The sequence below is a fragment of the Hetaerina americana genome, unplaced genomic scaffold, assembly GCF_022747635.1.
Source record: "Hetaerina americana unplaced genomic scaffold, ioHetAmer1.1.p SCAF_11, whole genome shotgun sequence".
Lineage (NCBI taxonomy): Eukaryota > Metazoa > Arthropoda > Insecta > Odonata > Calopterygidae > Hetaerina > Hetaerina americana.
The window spans coordinates 21878718-21893884 of NW_027286181.1; the positions used below are offsets into that span (position 1 = coordinate 21878718).

Below are 15167 nucleotides of genomic sequence, written 5' to 3' on the forward strand. Positions count from 1 at the left end.
CATTCATGTTCTGTTCATCTGTTTTTAAGTTTCCCTTTCAATCCCTCGTCCCTCTCCGCGGGGGCAAACTCCTGCTACCTGCAACGTTGGGTCGCATTCCCTGCCAATTAGAGACTCTTTGGGGGTAGAGTGTTTCGTGGTGCATTTTCATGTGGTAGTGATGTTTCAATTTCTTGCTTGTTGTGTCCTGGCTTCCGTGTTGTAGAATGTCTTTCGTGCTGCATCATGGGGTGCAGTTTTTTAGTTGTTTTGCGGTTTATGTGTTTGCATGAGTATTGGATGAAGGGATTTTTGCATGAGTGTGTGCGCTGCTGTGGGTGTAATTTTCCGTGTTGTTTTTTTTGCATGTGGTATTTTTCTTTTTTACGGTTGGTGACCTAACACCCCCCGCCACACGCCCTTGCGGCGGCTTGCGGGGTATTATGTAGATGTAGATGTAGATGTAGATGAGCCCAATAAGTTTCTCTCTTCTCTTTGTGAGTATTCACTCTCTTTAGAGTAGATTAGTAACTCAAAATGAAATTTTAAGAATTAAAATATTTATTCAGCTAAGTAATCCACCCTTAAACAGCTATTACAATTTTATTTGCCAATAATAGGATCATCTAGATGTTTGCAGATGTAGTCACTCATTGAAATTAATTTTGGATTTTAGAAATTTACATTTTTCTTTTTAGGGACTTGGGAATCATCCACTTTTTACGCTGGCAACACATAAGATACTACTATATTAGGCGTGAGAGAAACTATTTTCCTCCTTAAATACCAGACTCATGATCTTAAGACGATATATTTTATCTAGATCGCATTAAAGAAGTACACATGGTTAACTTCTTTCACCTCCTCCGGATACGTAGTGCTAAGAGGACTGCCATTTTTTTACGAGCGACCTTAAAGCGGATTAGATTAATCCTTAAGTTTATACTTTCGTCTTCCTTATACATTCGATCTCATTTCATTTGGGCGGAGCGCAGCTCACCTTATCAGATTAGCCTGCTGCCGAAAAAGTCCATTGAAAAGATGAGAGCTCTATCTCCCATTCCCGATCGAGCGATTTAAAGATACATACCGAGGAAATGAAGTTAGAGAGGAAAAGGTGAAACTGGAATCAATACATTGGGAAAATATTTGACTGAGGAAATATCTCTCAATTTCCTCTATTATGTATGAAGTGCTATTTTAGTGTCAACTTCGACGTGTTCTTGGATTTAGACAAATAATTATGAACATTTTTATAAGATATTAAAGAGAGGTTTTCCGTGGATTTTAGCCAAATGACAACAAAATCATGTTACCTTATTCTTACGACGATAACTAAGGAACCAATTAAATTAACATCGATACACTATATATATGACTCCGTTAAGCAAAGAAGCTTTCACAGGAAGGTGGGCGATGGTTATAGGTTAGTAAGAAAGTTGAGAAAAGACTTTTTAAGATGCTAAAAAAGAAAGAAGGATTTATTGTAGGGTGGTCGTATATCTGAGAGTGCTTCGTTAAAAAAGGCAAAGAAATATATCGTTGCTGTGTCGATCCCAAACATACCTCGTAGATCGGCAGAAAGTAGTGCTGAGTATAAATTTAAAAAATTACCACGTGGGGGTAGCAAACCTAAGACAAAATAGCCTACAATTCTGTACATAAAATCATGGTTTGAAAGTATTATCAACACTTCCTTTCATTACCTATCACGAATTAAAATACGAAATTACAATGTGTTAACATATTCAATCCTATAATGATGGATTACATGCTATGTATTTCGAGTATCTACCTACTCTATTTATCATAAAGATGCATTTGGTAATGAAATATCTGGGTTACCCCAAAATCTTTGCGGACCTCATTAAGAATAATTTAACGCTCTCAGTGTCAAAATTCCTAAATTCGACGTTTAAGAACCACCACATAAGCTAACAACGTATGATGAGCTAATAAATAATTTTTTTTCATAAATTTAAACCGGATTATCCAAATGAAAAACTCAACCGTCCGCTAGCCAAAAGATTGCGGCTTTGAGATACACTTTGGGAATGCGAGATGCTCTTAACTCAGGAATTTTGGCCCCTGGTTAACCCAATGGCCAATCTCAAGTGACCTTTCGGGATCACGTTGGCACACGGGTCCCCGGAGACGTCAGACCGTCTAAGAAATAGATTTTATACCACCGACCATTATCTTTGGAGTGAGACAAACGTTAACTACAAGATATAAAAGTTTGTATAAAGCAATACGTGTGAGTAAACACTGCTTTGAGGAATTCCCAACCAGTTTTCAATCTAACATCAAGCATCCTTAACTTCTAGGGAATTATTAATATCACTTATATTATTGCATTCCACAATATTCTTATGTTTTGTTGACAAATGCCTTCCCGCATGAAGGAATAGGATTTAAATTCATCTAACGTCAATAGTCCCCTTTTTAGCACGGTTCCCTCATCCGTCGATCTCCCCAACTTACCCTCCCCACTCATATTCTTGACTACTCCCTCCGTGAAACCGGTTCCCTGCTACTTCCCTCAACCCCTCCCTTGTTGATCACATTCAATTAACCACGATGAGTGATTTTTTACTCTTGCCTTCCTCATTATCAAATTCTCACTCCCGTTGATGCTCACCCAGTTGACCGAAATATCGGTATAAAGCTCTTAAAAATCAATATTGGCTCTATAGGATTGACACCTTGCAAATTTACAGCTAATAGTTCATTGCATATAACGTAGTGAATGTTAAAAAGTACCCTAATAGTCTTTTATTTTGATTTTAAGCTCACTTCTAATCCCTCGACCATCCCCGTGGGAGTGATGCCTCGCAGGGCCCGCTGCCTAAAGTGGTGTACGACATATTTTTCCTCTGATGCCAGGAGTAGGAATCATAAGTTGTGTGACCATATATTAATAGATTTTTCCCTTTTTTGCATTCTAGTTCTGAACGACCGGCCTTAGTGTGTTTGTGACCTATCGTATATGTGGTTCATTTTTATTCCTTCCTATTTGATATACCTGAGAACTTTTGTAGTGATTTAAATAAACACTTGTTTAAAACAAAATTTAAAAGCTAATATTTATGTATGTGTTCACATCATTTTAAGAATTTTAAGTAAATACTTTTTTCCCTCTTCCTAATCCTTCAAACAAGTTTCCTTTCCCCCATCCCTAACCATTTCCATGTGCTTCTTGCACCCCCTGCCCCACACCTTTTTGGTGGATCGCGGGGTGTAACCGTAGATGTAGAATGTAGACATACATTAGGATGAATTTTCCAAACTGGAGTTTAGTGACCTTGGTGAAATGAAACTACTAAAAAATCCTACTATTACTTCTCATGCTTGTGACGCATAAGTTAAAGAGGCAGCTGTTGCCGGGAGAAAGTTCGTTATTTATGTAATATTGAAAACAGTTTTACTTCTACGTACATCTCTTTTCCTATTCAATGCACCAACATAAAAAATAATGATTGCCAAATGAAGCCTTTGCGTGTAAACTAAAATAGGCTAAAGCATTAAGAGGAGGGATCCGGTGAAAACGAGGGGCTTGAAAGCTGTGTTAAACTTGGCATAAATCCACTGCCACCACCCCGTATAATCCTTCCTCCCACACTCGGCATAAACCCTTCTCTTATAGCCAACAGTTCTTGTCAACAGGTCAAGATATTGCTTAGCTTATCACGTGTTTCGCCATTCAGCTTGCTTCCAACCCATCCTCCGGAGTCGGTGTCTTCTTGGTCTATACCGTACCTGCACAGAGCCATTCAGCCACCTGGCGATATTAAAATGCAGCTCAAACTGGCATTTAATCCAATCGTCCTGTAGGCTATCAAATTTTTTAAATTAAATTTTGATTTCCCTTATTTACTAAAGATACAAGAGAGTGGTAATAGTAATGGGAAATTAGGGCTAGCATTGTGTCAGCAGAAGGAGCAGTTGATGGGTGAAGGGAGAGTTCGACGAAGTCTTCCAGTAAAGACTTTAAAGAAGATATCATTAAAGACTTTGATATACTTAAAATGCTTCATATTCTTGATGCTTGGGGAGATAGGATGAGCGTGGGTTCGGAGACTTTTGAAATGTTGGACTAGAAATGAATGAAAATATAAAGTGAACCGTGAGTGAAACGAAGAATATGCAAATATGGTTCGGATAAGAAGAAAGTAGTTTACTGGAAATTTAAAAAAAATTGAAAAAAAGGTTGTTAAATGAGATATAAGGAAATATTGGATTTTCGAAGACTGTGCCACAACTGGATCATGGAAATATAACGCCGAAGTGAAAAGAAAATGACACACGTTGCAGACGACATGAAGATGGGTAGAATACGTATATGAGGATATGGGAAATATGCGTATATGTGTATGCAAGGAAAAAGGAGCTTGGCTCTTTAAGGAATTCCCAAAGGGTTGAGTCCTTTAAATAGTTATAAGGAGCCAACCAAAAGCTAGCCACTATTGTTAAAACACCGAAAATGTTTAACAGGAATAAAATTTTGTCACCCTCCTGCTTGTAGCATCCTCATTAGTGTTCTGTTCATCTGTTTTTAAGTCTCCCTTTCAATCCCTCGTCCCTCTCCGCGGGGAGAAATTCCTGCTACCTGCAACGTTGGGTCGCATTCCCTGCCTTTTACAGTCTCCTCGGGGGGTAGAGTGTTTTGTGTTGCATCTTCATGTGGTAGTGATTTTTCACATTCTTGCTTGTTGTGTCCTGGCTTGCGTGTTGTTGCATGGCTTTCGTGCTGGATCCTGGGGTGCAGTTGTTTGATGATTTGTGGCATATGTGTTTGCATGAGTGTTGGATGAAGGGATTTTGAGGTGACCTAGATAATGAATTAGATGATAATCTATAAAATCTTACGTTTTTTGGTTTTCTAAAGGTTAAGGTGGGTGTGAGGTCCAAGCGTAAAGGTGAGGTAGGTAGATGAACAGAGCCTATAAAGTCTCCCATGGTCAAAAGCACAACCTGAAACCGGGCACCCTCTTCAATTTTGTATACTTCATTCCTGCTCTCATTCCGTCTAACATCCGTATCCTATTTCTTTCCCCATCACATTTGCCCAACATTCTCCATTCCATCAGAGTCATCAACATCCCATCGCCAATCAAAAAGCTCTGAACCCATCTTTCCTGTCCCCTTTTCACTTCTCCTAACAATCCTCTCCTACAGTCCTCTCTATTCCACCACCATGTCCAGCACTTCCTCATTAATGTCAATAAAAATTCTGAGGAGTACTCCGCTACCTTCTACTTTGTATAATCATCTGTAAGGAGTTATATATTATGTTTTTTTAATATCGTTTAAATGATACATGAAACGTTTTTCATTACTCGAATTAATTACCCCTGGTGCATATTATTTTTAAGATTTACCTGATAAGCATTTCTAATAGGGTTTTTTTTGCTGAGCAGGCTATTTTACAATCTTTCTTTAGTGGCCAAGAGTTTTTTGAGCTATAAAAAAGTGTTCATTTACTACTCACGATATTGGGTCTACTCAGAGTAGTAGGTTCAGGCACTGCGCACTTCTATACTTGCAAGTATTTATTATTATAGCACCACGAAATATCGCCAAATCAATTAGTGCAAATTAGTACACTAGCTTAGCATAATTCTTCTCTTGCCTCATAATGCCTATTCTTTTCCTCTCCCTACCTCGATCATTTTCCCCTCTTCACCGTCCTCATCATCACTTTGCCTTCTAAGTATCTCCGGCATATACTTGTCATGCCTTCTTTAATTTTTCCATATAGCCGACACTTTCTCCTGCTTTTTCATTTGTTTTTCATCCCGTCCGTTTAATTTCTCCATTGTAGTCCCATCTTATTTTCTTGGGATAAACAACTGAGTTGACTTCCCGTTGACTTCTTCAATGGTGTTTTTAATGTGACATCATCACTAAATGGCCGTCTCACTGGGGTCAGACGACTTTTCAGTCACCTCACAGGAATAGACGTGTCGCGGACTACCTTTCTTCTGCCTGCGACTCTTCGACCTATGGGTCACCTTATCAGGAGAAAGTATCATTTTTCCCACCAGCACTGCTCTATGAGTCAGTTGAATACACATGCCTCTTCAAAACGTCACGCTTTTAGTCCTTTGGCGGGACAATTAAGCTAATTAATTTTATATTATAATTTAAACTCAAAAGAGTTTACCTTCAATTATATTTATAGTTCGATTCCGTTAAATTAGAAGGCTCTCATGAATGTTTTCCTTTTTGATGTTAAATTCAAATCAATATGCTACCTTCACTATCATAAAGTTGTGTACCATATTTTTTTGCATTTCAATTTATTTGACAGTACCCAAGACTTCACTTTGTGCAACCACCACGCTTTTTATCTGCAGACGTTATTGTAGTGCGGATATGTTGACTAAATATATATATATATATATGTATATGTATATATATATATATATATATATATATATATATATTTGTAAATTTTACTATAAGAAATTTACGAATTCTTGGTCTAAGGTTTTGCCCTGTGATTTTCATATTAACTATTTAATAAAATAACAAGTTTTAAGTAATAATGCGAATACGAGGAGCATACCAAACAAGTTTTTGTTGGATTTTAAATTTAAGGAAGACGTCTCCCCAAGAAATTGTGGTTATGGTTTCGGAGTGGGTAAAACATACCACGAATCGTTATTTTGTTCCGGGTGGGGTTTACTGTAGCTCGACGGGAATCCGCTCTTGAGTTGTTCTAATCCACACTTTAGTTTCTCCATCTTCTGATATTGCCGAGCTCTTAGTAGGGTGTTCCAATGATCGAAGTAGAAAGATGGGAAATTATCAAACGGGAATGGAAATTTCTCATAGCTAATCTTATCAGAACTCCGATTTATTTTCTTAAAATGTCGTATTTCTTTAATAAGCCGTAAACCACTGTCTCAAATGGATGTAAATAGCCTTAGTTTGAAAATTATTTTGTTCTTAATTCCGGGAGTAGCTTACGCGTAATGAATATTTTTATTAAAATAATTCGTTTAAAATGTTCCAAGATAAACCCAATAGTAGCATTTGAAATCAACCACTGGTAAGCATTAATTCAAAAGTTAGGTATAATAATAATCACAATGGAAAGCTTTTGTCATGTAAACGAAAGCATTTTAATCTACGAAAAATGGTGAATGATATAAAAATGATGAAAGCGTAACTTCGGTTGACAGTTTGGAAATTTGAGTTTTTTTCATCATGTTTTTCTCCTATCGTCACTTGTCTATTCACATTTTAATTTTCCCCGGCCAAAGCAATACCTGTTTTTCCGGGTGGCAAATTCGTTCGTTACTAATAGCTCGTTTCGCATGCGTAGACAATGTTTTGCTCTTAAAAACCATATTTCATGTAACTCTAGTTAATATTACCGCAGATATTTGAAATATTTTGCATTTTTATTGGTAAGTATAAATTGCAATAGTTTTAGAACTTTTTATGAAAAGCATTTAGGCAAAGATTAACGTTGATGTTGCATGACTGATTTTTTAATCACCCCATCCAGCATGCATGCATCGCAATAAATGACGGATTCAGCGGAAAAGGCAAAATATTAAAGTAGAACTAGATTGAATTTTCACCCTTGACCTAGATAGAGTAATCCCATGATGAGAAATGGTCGATTTCTTCTCTGCCCCTTAAATATATTTTTTTATGATTAATAGGAAACGAGATTTATCCACTTAAAAAGTACAGCTCGTACGAATTTTATTGGGTTGAATGCGGTGCAAATTCACCAGACTTCGACTAAGCCAATAAAACCATAGATTACATATGTAAATGGAAAAATAAAACTTTTTGTGCGTCAGTTTAATAACACACATATAAATATTGGTTTATAACTGATAACGGAATGATTATTTTGATTTTTACAAATTCTTAAGCGGCCAATGGTTGGTTTGGTTGTGGTTTATCCTACAAGTGAGAGAGAATTGGAGTTGGCCGAGCTCGGGGCAAATGGAATAGCCGTCCACTGATCTGAGGACCTCTGCCGCTGCATCAACTGGTGACGCGAGGAAGGAGGTGGGGGATAACGAAAGGGGATGGGGTTTATAAAGAGGAGAGGGAGGGAGAGGCAGAAAGGGTTCGGCAGGCAGTGGATGACGGGGGCGATTCGGTTATATCGGGAGTTTTCGGGGTGGGAAGAAGGGAATCTGAAATGGCGGGCGATGAGATGACGGATTTTAATTAGGGTTCTCATAACTTCCTTACCCCAACTCCCCTCAACCGTCCCAAACCCCATTCCTCCGACGTCGTGGTCCCTATTTCGACGGCGTAGGTCGATACGTTCATTAAAGAAGGGATCCAGGGAATTTGGAATGGAAGCGTTCCCCATCGCCCCATACCCTTTTCATTCCATCCATAATCCTCCCAACCACCCTCGAACCTCGCCCACACTTCCCTATCCTTCTATATCCAGCTCTCTAGTGCTCCTGAAAAACGATATAATTAGCAAATCTGGTGGGATAGAGAGAGAGAGATAGTGGGAGGGAGTATAGAGAGGGAGAGAGAGAGTATTTGGATTGGCTCTTCAAAGGGCACTTAAATTTATGCCCGCCGTCTCAACATGTGTCGAAGCAGGTATCATCTACTCGATGCGGTGCGGGGGGGTTGGGGGGGGGCGGATAATGCTATAACTAGATGTCATTTAATCCGGACGGAGCGCAGGCAAGGGCATGGATTTTAGCTTCGCCGGAAGAACCGTAATGTTGCTGTGTGTTCTGGAGTTTTAATGACGAAATTAAGTGAACTCCTCAACTACGTGCCATCAAGTGCTCAATAAATACCTCCTAACGAATGCACGTGCACGAACTCGTTCCTTTAAAGGTGGGTTAAATTACCACTAAGTATGATACATACGTTACGTTACGCTTCACTTCGTGAGAGGGTATTGAATTATTCGTTCTCCTCGGTACATCGACCGTAGTTTTGTTAATTGGCTCATTTGTATCGATTGCCTCTACTCGAGCACGAACTTAAAAAAAAGAGGTTTAAACCTGAAAGCACTTAGCAACTCTTAAATTTGGCAAAAACGGAAAGATTGGTTGCAAACTGGATATCGATAACTCCTTAAAATATGCACATAAGTCATTAAGTCATGATCAAAAGTCATAAAGTTTTGTGGCATAGCTCTTTAATTCTAATTTTAGTGCCAATTCATTTTATATAGGTTTAAGAGATCTAGGTCGGGCGGAAGAATGATAGAGATAATTTGGATGCAGAGTAAGATAAACACTGATGTATTTAATTTGGTTGGGCGAAGAGAGGAAGTTACTGGGGGAATTTGAATGAGACGGAAAAAGTGGATGGAGGAAATACCGAACGGTTTTTGAACCTAAAAATCGTGAAACAAATGTCGAAAACTTTGGATTAGCAGGGTAGAGGAAGGAAGATGATAGGTTCTTTAAACAGGACCATGGTTAGTTTATTTTTAGGAGAAAAGAAGAGAGGAAAAGAAAGTTTCTGCGATATATGGAAACAAATAATCGCTAAGGATTGTCCAAAATCTACCTTAACACAGGTGGAGTACAAATTAACTGAAAATTCACATCATACAATTATCGCCTAGTGCGTTTTTTGTCGTGCAAACTTATAGAAAACAGGGAGAATGAGATGCTTTAAAATATGGCGCCCTGACGCACGCCCTTAATGGTAACATTTCAAATGAAACTTCATATTATGCTGTGACTTTGGAATACATGCTTATTGCCTCCAAGTGCGAGCCTTAATAAAGTATTCAATAATTTTAACTCGATAATTTGACTATTTCACTGTTGGGAACAAATAACTGGGATGAAATAAATGTAGTACGTAAGAGAATTAAGTTTGACTGTAGTGGTAGGGAATAAGTTGTTAAACACTCCCCATCAGTTAATATGCACACGATTGCAAAATAAAAAATCATTTCTTTTTTGAGACAAATTGATAAAGAATTTTGTGTAAAGAAAAATCGGTTAGGAACTTTCCGATCGACGCATGATAATAATATGATAATAATTCTGGTCCTTTTTGGTAACGAAATGCCTACCATTACTTGATTGAACCCTCTCTTGATATGCCACATTTAGCGTTAATGTTAAGCGTTTAGTGCCCATTTAAGTTCCTGAAGATTTTAGCTAATAATACTGTGTATCTAGGTAGGGATACATACATCGATTCCAAATCTCAATAACCCTTTCTGATCACGAAATTGGAAGATACTTGAATGAAGTGTAATGCGACCACAGGTATTGGGAGAGGAATTTTAGTTTTCTATTGATGATTGGTATTTTTTCATAGTTTGAAAATTTTTTAAAAGACAAAGTATGGATACGATTTTCTGCAATATCAATGCTTCAATTAAGGATGGATAATGTTATAATTAGCAGAGTGCCACGAAAAACGCCCGAAAAATATGGTTTGATATCGGTAAACCTCGTCAGCTGAAAATGGAAACTAATAATTATAATGTTAATAAAAATATAGATAAATAGATAGAGGTCTTTATCTTTTTAGAAGAGTAAATAGAGTGGTATTTCACACAAATCTGTGATACGGCATCAAATAGCAATGTGTCCCTACGGTACTAATCAACAGGAAGAATTAGTCCCGTAAATATCTAATTGCGAAAAAGCTTTGATCCATAAACAAAACTAAAAATTGATTTCCCATCGATTCAGTGACACACCATGCGAAAACAAGCGGCGTTCCCCTGTCAGCGGCGGATATTTCAAGCAACTATCACTGCGGTCATGGAGGGCGCGGATCGAGTTGATCTTTGGAACGGGAGGCAGGTTGATGCGTTTTGTTTCGTCACCTCAGCGGAGATTGGACTACGCAGGTGGGTAACTCACCTGCACCACGCTCGTCCCCGCGGTAGCGTTTTCCTGCAGTTCGGCGAAGTATTCCTCTCGCAGAAAGACGGGAGGGTTGTCGTTGACGTCATCAATGTATATGGTGGCAGAGGCAGTGCTCGAGGCGCCCCCGTCACCGCCCCCCGTGCCCACCTCGGTGGCCACCACCTGTCCCCCGCGGGAGGTAATGGAAAAAAGAAAGCCATGGATTATATTCAGCGTAGAAAATAATGGCTAAAGTTCAAAGTTTTCCAAAAACCGTAAAAAATGAAGTTTTTTCATAATTATTTAGGTTTTTTGTGATTAAAAAGCATATTGTAGAGTTATGAATCCTTATAATTGACGCAAGGATTTTAAACGCCAAATTAACGAAACTAAATGTGATAAATGTTTACAAATAAATATGTATTATTAATTTAAAAATGATTTGTATTAGGAGTATTGTAAAAGGATATATATATATATATATATATATACACATTCAAACACGAAATCCCGCCAAACGGCGAATAAATACTCATATATACAGAAACAGATATAAGGATATCCTTATATCTGTTTCTGTATATATGAGTATATATATATATATATATATATATATATATCCTCGATAGCTCAAGTGGTTAAGAGCATCCGCCCGGCAAGTGGAAAGATCCGGTGTTCGAGTCCCGGTTGAGGAAATATTTTTACTCTTGTGATCCGTTCGATTCCGCCTTCCCCACCTCTATTGTGTTCGTCCTTTATACGTGTTCCTATCCCTTTTCCTTATATATGTTTCTGTATATATGAGTATATATATATATATATATATATATATATATATATATATATATATATATATATATATATACATACATGCTTTCGTAGACGTAACACGGAAGTGCCGAATAGTACATTGCACAGTAATAAACAATATAGAAACACAAAAAAAGGAACACTCACACGTTATTTCTTGCTAATTTTGACGGAATTCTACCCCGTCTTCATCGGAAGATAGAGAAGTAATGACTGCATCTTCCGATGAAGAAATTATCAAGAAATAATGTGTGAGTGTTCCTTTTTTTGTGTTTCTATATTGTTTGTTCTGTGTAATGTACTATATATCACCCTGAAAATGGATAAAAGCTTCCGGCATGCAATAAAACCCAATTAGAGATATTAAATAATTTAAATTCTGTTAATTATTTGGTTTTTAGCGGCGCCTTGAGATTTTGGACACCATATATCTGGAAACTGGCGAACCCCGCGGGAAAGTATCACCAGGTGTTTCGGTATAACAAATTCGCGTTCCCCTTCCTATACTGGGCCTCATTGGGAACAATTTTATCCCCCGTAAACGCGATCGACGTCAACCCCACCTTCAATCGCTCCCACCCGAGTATAAAAATTCCCGAAGCCATTCCCTGTCCCTTTAATTAGGATGAAGTGCTAAGGGAACGCGACGCATCCCTCCAACCTAAAGCGTCGTAATCCAAACGCCACTCCACCAGAGCGCACATTTTACAATCTATCCAGCCTCCTTTTTTGCCTACCTAATAATAGCTACAACCATCTTGCACGCTATATCACCATGAAAACTTGAAGCATTATTTTATCATCGGTAAAATATTTTTCAACTGATCTTATCCTTTATTATGTATGCCAGAACTTTGAAGTCTGCGTCGCCGAAAACACCATTAAAACTAGAAAATTTAATCCAACAATATTGGAAAAGGAAAGTAAAATTTATTTTTATACTAAAGTACTGGTAGATAGTAGTAACATAGGGGGTAGTGTCAGGTTATTGGTATACGAGTCTCGGTATCAAAATCCAGTGACGCCTTTGGAAAGCCCTGTATAAAACCCTAAAGGGAATAAGCATTTTATGGCCATTACAAATTCGTCGGATAACTATCGGAGTTACTGTAATACACTCTTGTTCTCCACGTTAAAATTGTGTGAATATCATGGGTCTTAAAGGCTAACGAGTATCAGGTGAGCTCTCTCAGTCAAAATGTACTCTTGTAATTTTGTTAAAATAGCAAGTTAAATTGGCGTGCGAGCCAAGATTCGGATTCAGGAATTATTATCGAATAAGAAATGCGATGATTATGATAAGAAATGCAATATATCGGGAATATATTGTCGAATAAGAAATGCGATGAGAATTCAAGAGCGTGGAGCATGAAAAGGACTTTTAATCATATGATTGCCTGAAGGTAGCAGCAGTTAATAAAGAGGCATGGCTATTGCAATTAGGCACTGCCTTAAGTGTTTGATGACGAAGATTATGAGACGATGGCTATGGCAGCGGTAAAGAAAAAAAAATTTGAAGTAACTAAAAACGTGGTGATACCGAATAATGAAAATAAAAGGGGTTTACCGAGATATAAATAAAGGAGAATCTCAGAGATTGGATAAATGTTATCTTTTCTAAAATACATTGAAAACGTGAAGAGGAAAAACAATCGGACACACACTAAGTTGTAATCTTAATGGAGGCAACGATATTAGATGCCATGAAAGAGAAAAACTTCAGCATAAATCCAAGGATGAATAAAACAAACCAGAGTTGAGAAACCTCAATCTCAAACCTATCTCAAGGAATAGCGAAGGAATAAAGATGTAACGGGAGAGGTTATGGTTTTGACATTAATGAAAAATAGGATTGATAACCTAAGACGATGGCTACAATAATATTACAAAGCCAATATGACATTGAATGTATTCAATAATATGGAAATTGTACTGAAGAGAGATGAGAAGCCAAGGACGAAATGCGAAAAGAATATGACAGGAGATGTCAGCAGGAGGAAACTGAGGGGAAATGAAGAGATTGGTAGTGAACTGGATCACTTGGGAGACATCCAATGAGATAGCGTAAGATAAAATGTTACCATTTATGATGGTTCACTATAAGTTATTCCTTTGGTCAACAATTTGTGAATATATTTTTGATATCCACCAACATTTCTGCGTCTACGTTTCAATGCTTACAATGTGAATAAAAATACTATATCGGCTTTTGGTGTGGTCTCCTAAAAGCACTAGCAGTCGCCCGTCTCGTCCTGGGTGTCTCTGCCCACTCTGTCGGAGGATTTGCTGAGCTTCCCATGAAACGTCCCCGAGGTCTTGCGGAGGCCAAAACGAGTTGACGGGCGGCGGACGGAACCCCAAGTTCTGGCCCAAATCCATCCCTTTCAGTCAGAATGCTTACATCTCCCGCATTCCCCAGCCCACAAGCCTCCCCTCTTCGATAAACCATTTTACACCCCACCGAACAAAAACCAAAATTGAGCCCTACTTTGCATCATTCTTCCTCACAAACACTCTTTTTTTCCTATCTATCTTCCCCCATTCCACAAACGAACCGCTCTTACACACCTCCCATCCCTTTCTCCATCCCACCTCTTCATCTCCCTTTGCTTTTCCCAATTCTACTACCGGGGAATGCCTTAGCTCGGCACCCGCCGCAAGTTTGGGAACTTGCCACCCCTCATCCCCTTAATGAAACGAGTCGGGTCCAATAACGGGTCCCAAAAGGCGAGTTAATCGGCGGTGGGGTTTATCACGGAGGAATCTGAGGAAATCCAACCCTACAACGCCTGCTTTCCTCCCCTATGCGTTGCGAGCGGCAGCTGGTGTGGAATGCTAGTGGGTGGCTTTGAGTGCCAAATATCATGGCCCATGCGTGACAATATTCATTTGCATCTACGCCTTATCCTAAGACCAGGGACGTGATACCACCGCAGTGAAGACATTTTGCTACTAGAATTAAATTTCTATTCGTTCGTTAGGAAATCCTGAGGTATAACTTAACCTAGATCTAACACTGTCCCTCTTTTGCATCGTGAAAAACAATTAGCCTTGTGGAGCTTTTACTTTTTCCTACAGCCGTGTTATAAAGAGAGACTTTGTTTTTATTTCAAATAACTTTCTCTGCCTTTTCCTTCATAATGGAGATTAAATTTACTTGGGTATAAACGTTGAATTTTTCAAAAAACCTGGTCGCATAAAATGGTGAATTTTTGTGCTATCCTTGAATTTTAAAAATAGTGGTCTTGGTCTTTAATTAAATTTGAATTTGGCATTTTTAAGAATGCGTGGGTAAATGTGGAGAGAATATTGTTGTGAGAAATTCATAGGAAACAGGACAAGGTATTGTAGGAGATATTGAGAGTCAATAGGATACTTAAAGACAAGTAAGATAGGGAGCAAATGTTAGGAAAATTTGTAAGAGGGTGGTAAATAAAATGAATTTTGGATAGAATTCAGGAAAGTAAAAAGTGTATAGCTAATTGATGAGTTATTGTAATATGTACACATAGCGTAAGGCCAAAGAAATTTTTTTTACTATGCAAA

The 15167-nt window shown here is 38.2% G+C and overlaps 1 protein-coding gene across 1 annotated transcript in view; it reads right to left on the reverse strand.

The window, feature by feature from the left end:
* Positions 1-15167, reverse strand: part of Cad86C (Cadherin 86C) — a 127623-nt gene that overhangs the window by 63000 nt on the left and 49456 nt on the right. The window contains exon 11 of the mRNA XM_071599672.1: positions 10827-10994. Within this exon, the coding sequence (XP_071455773.1) occupies positions 10827-10994 (168 nt within the window). The remainder of the gene's footprint in view (positions 1-10826; positions 10995-15167) is intronic.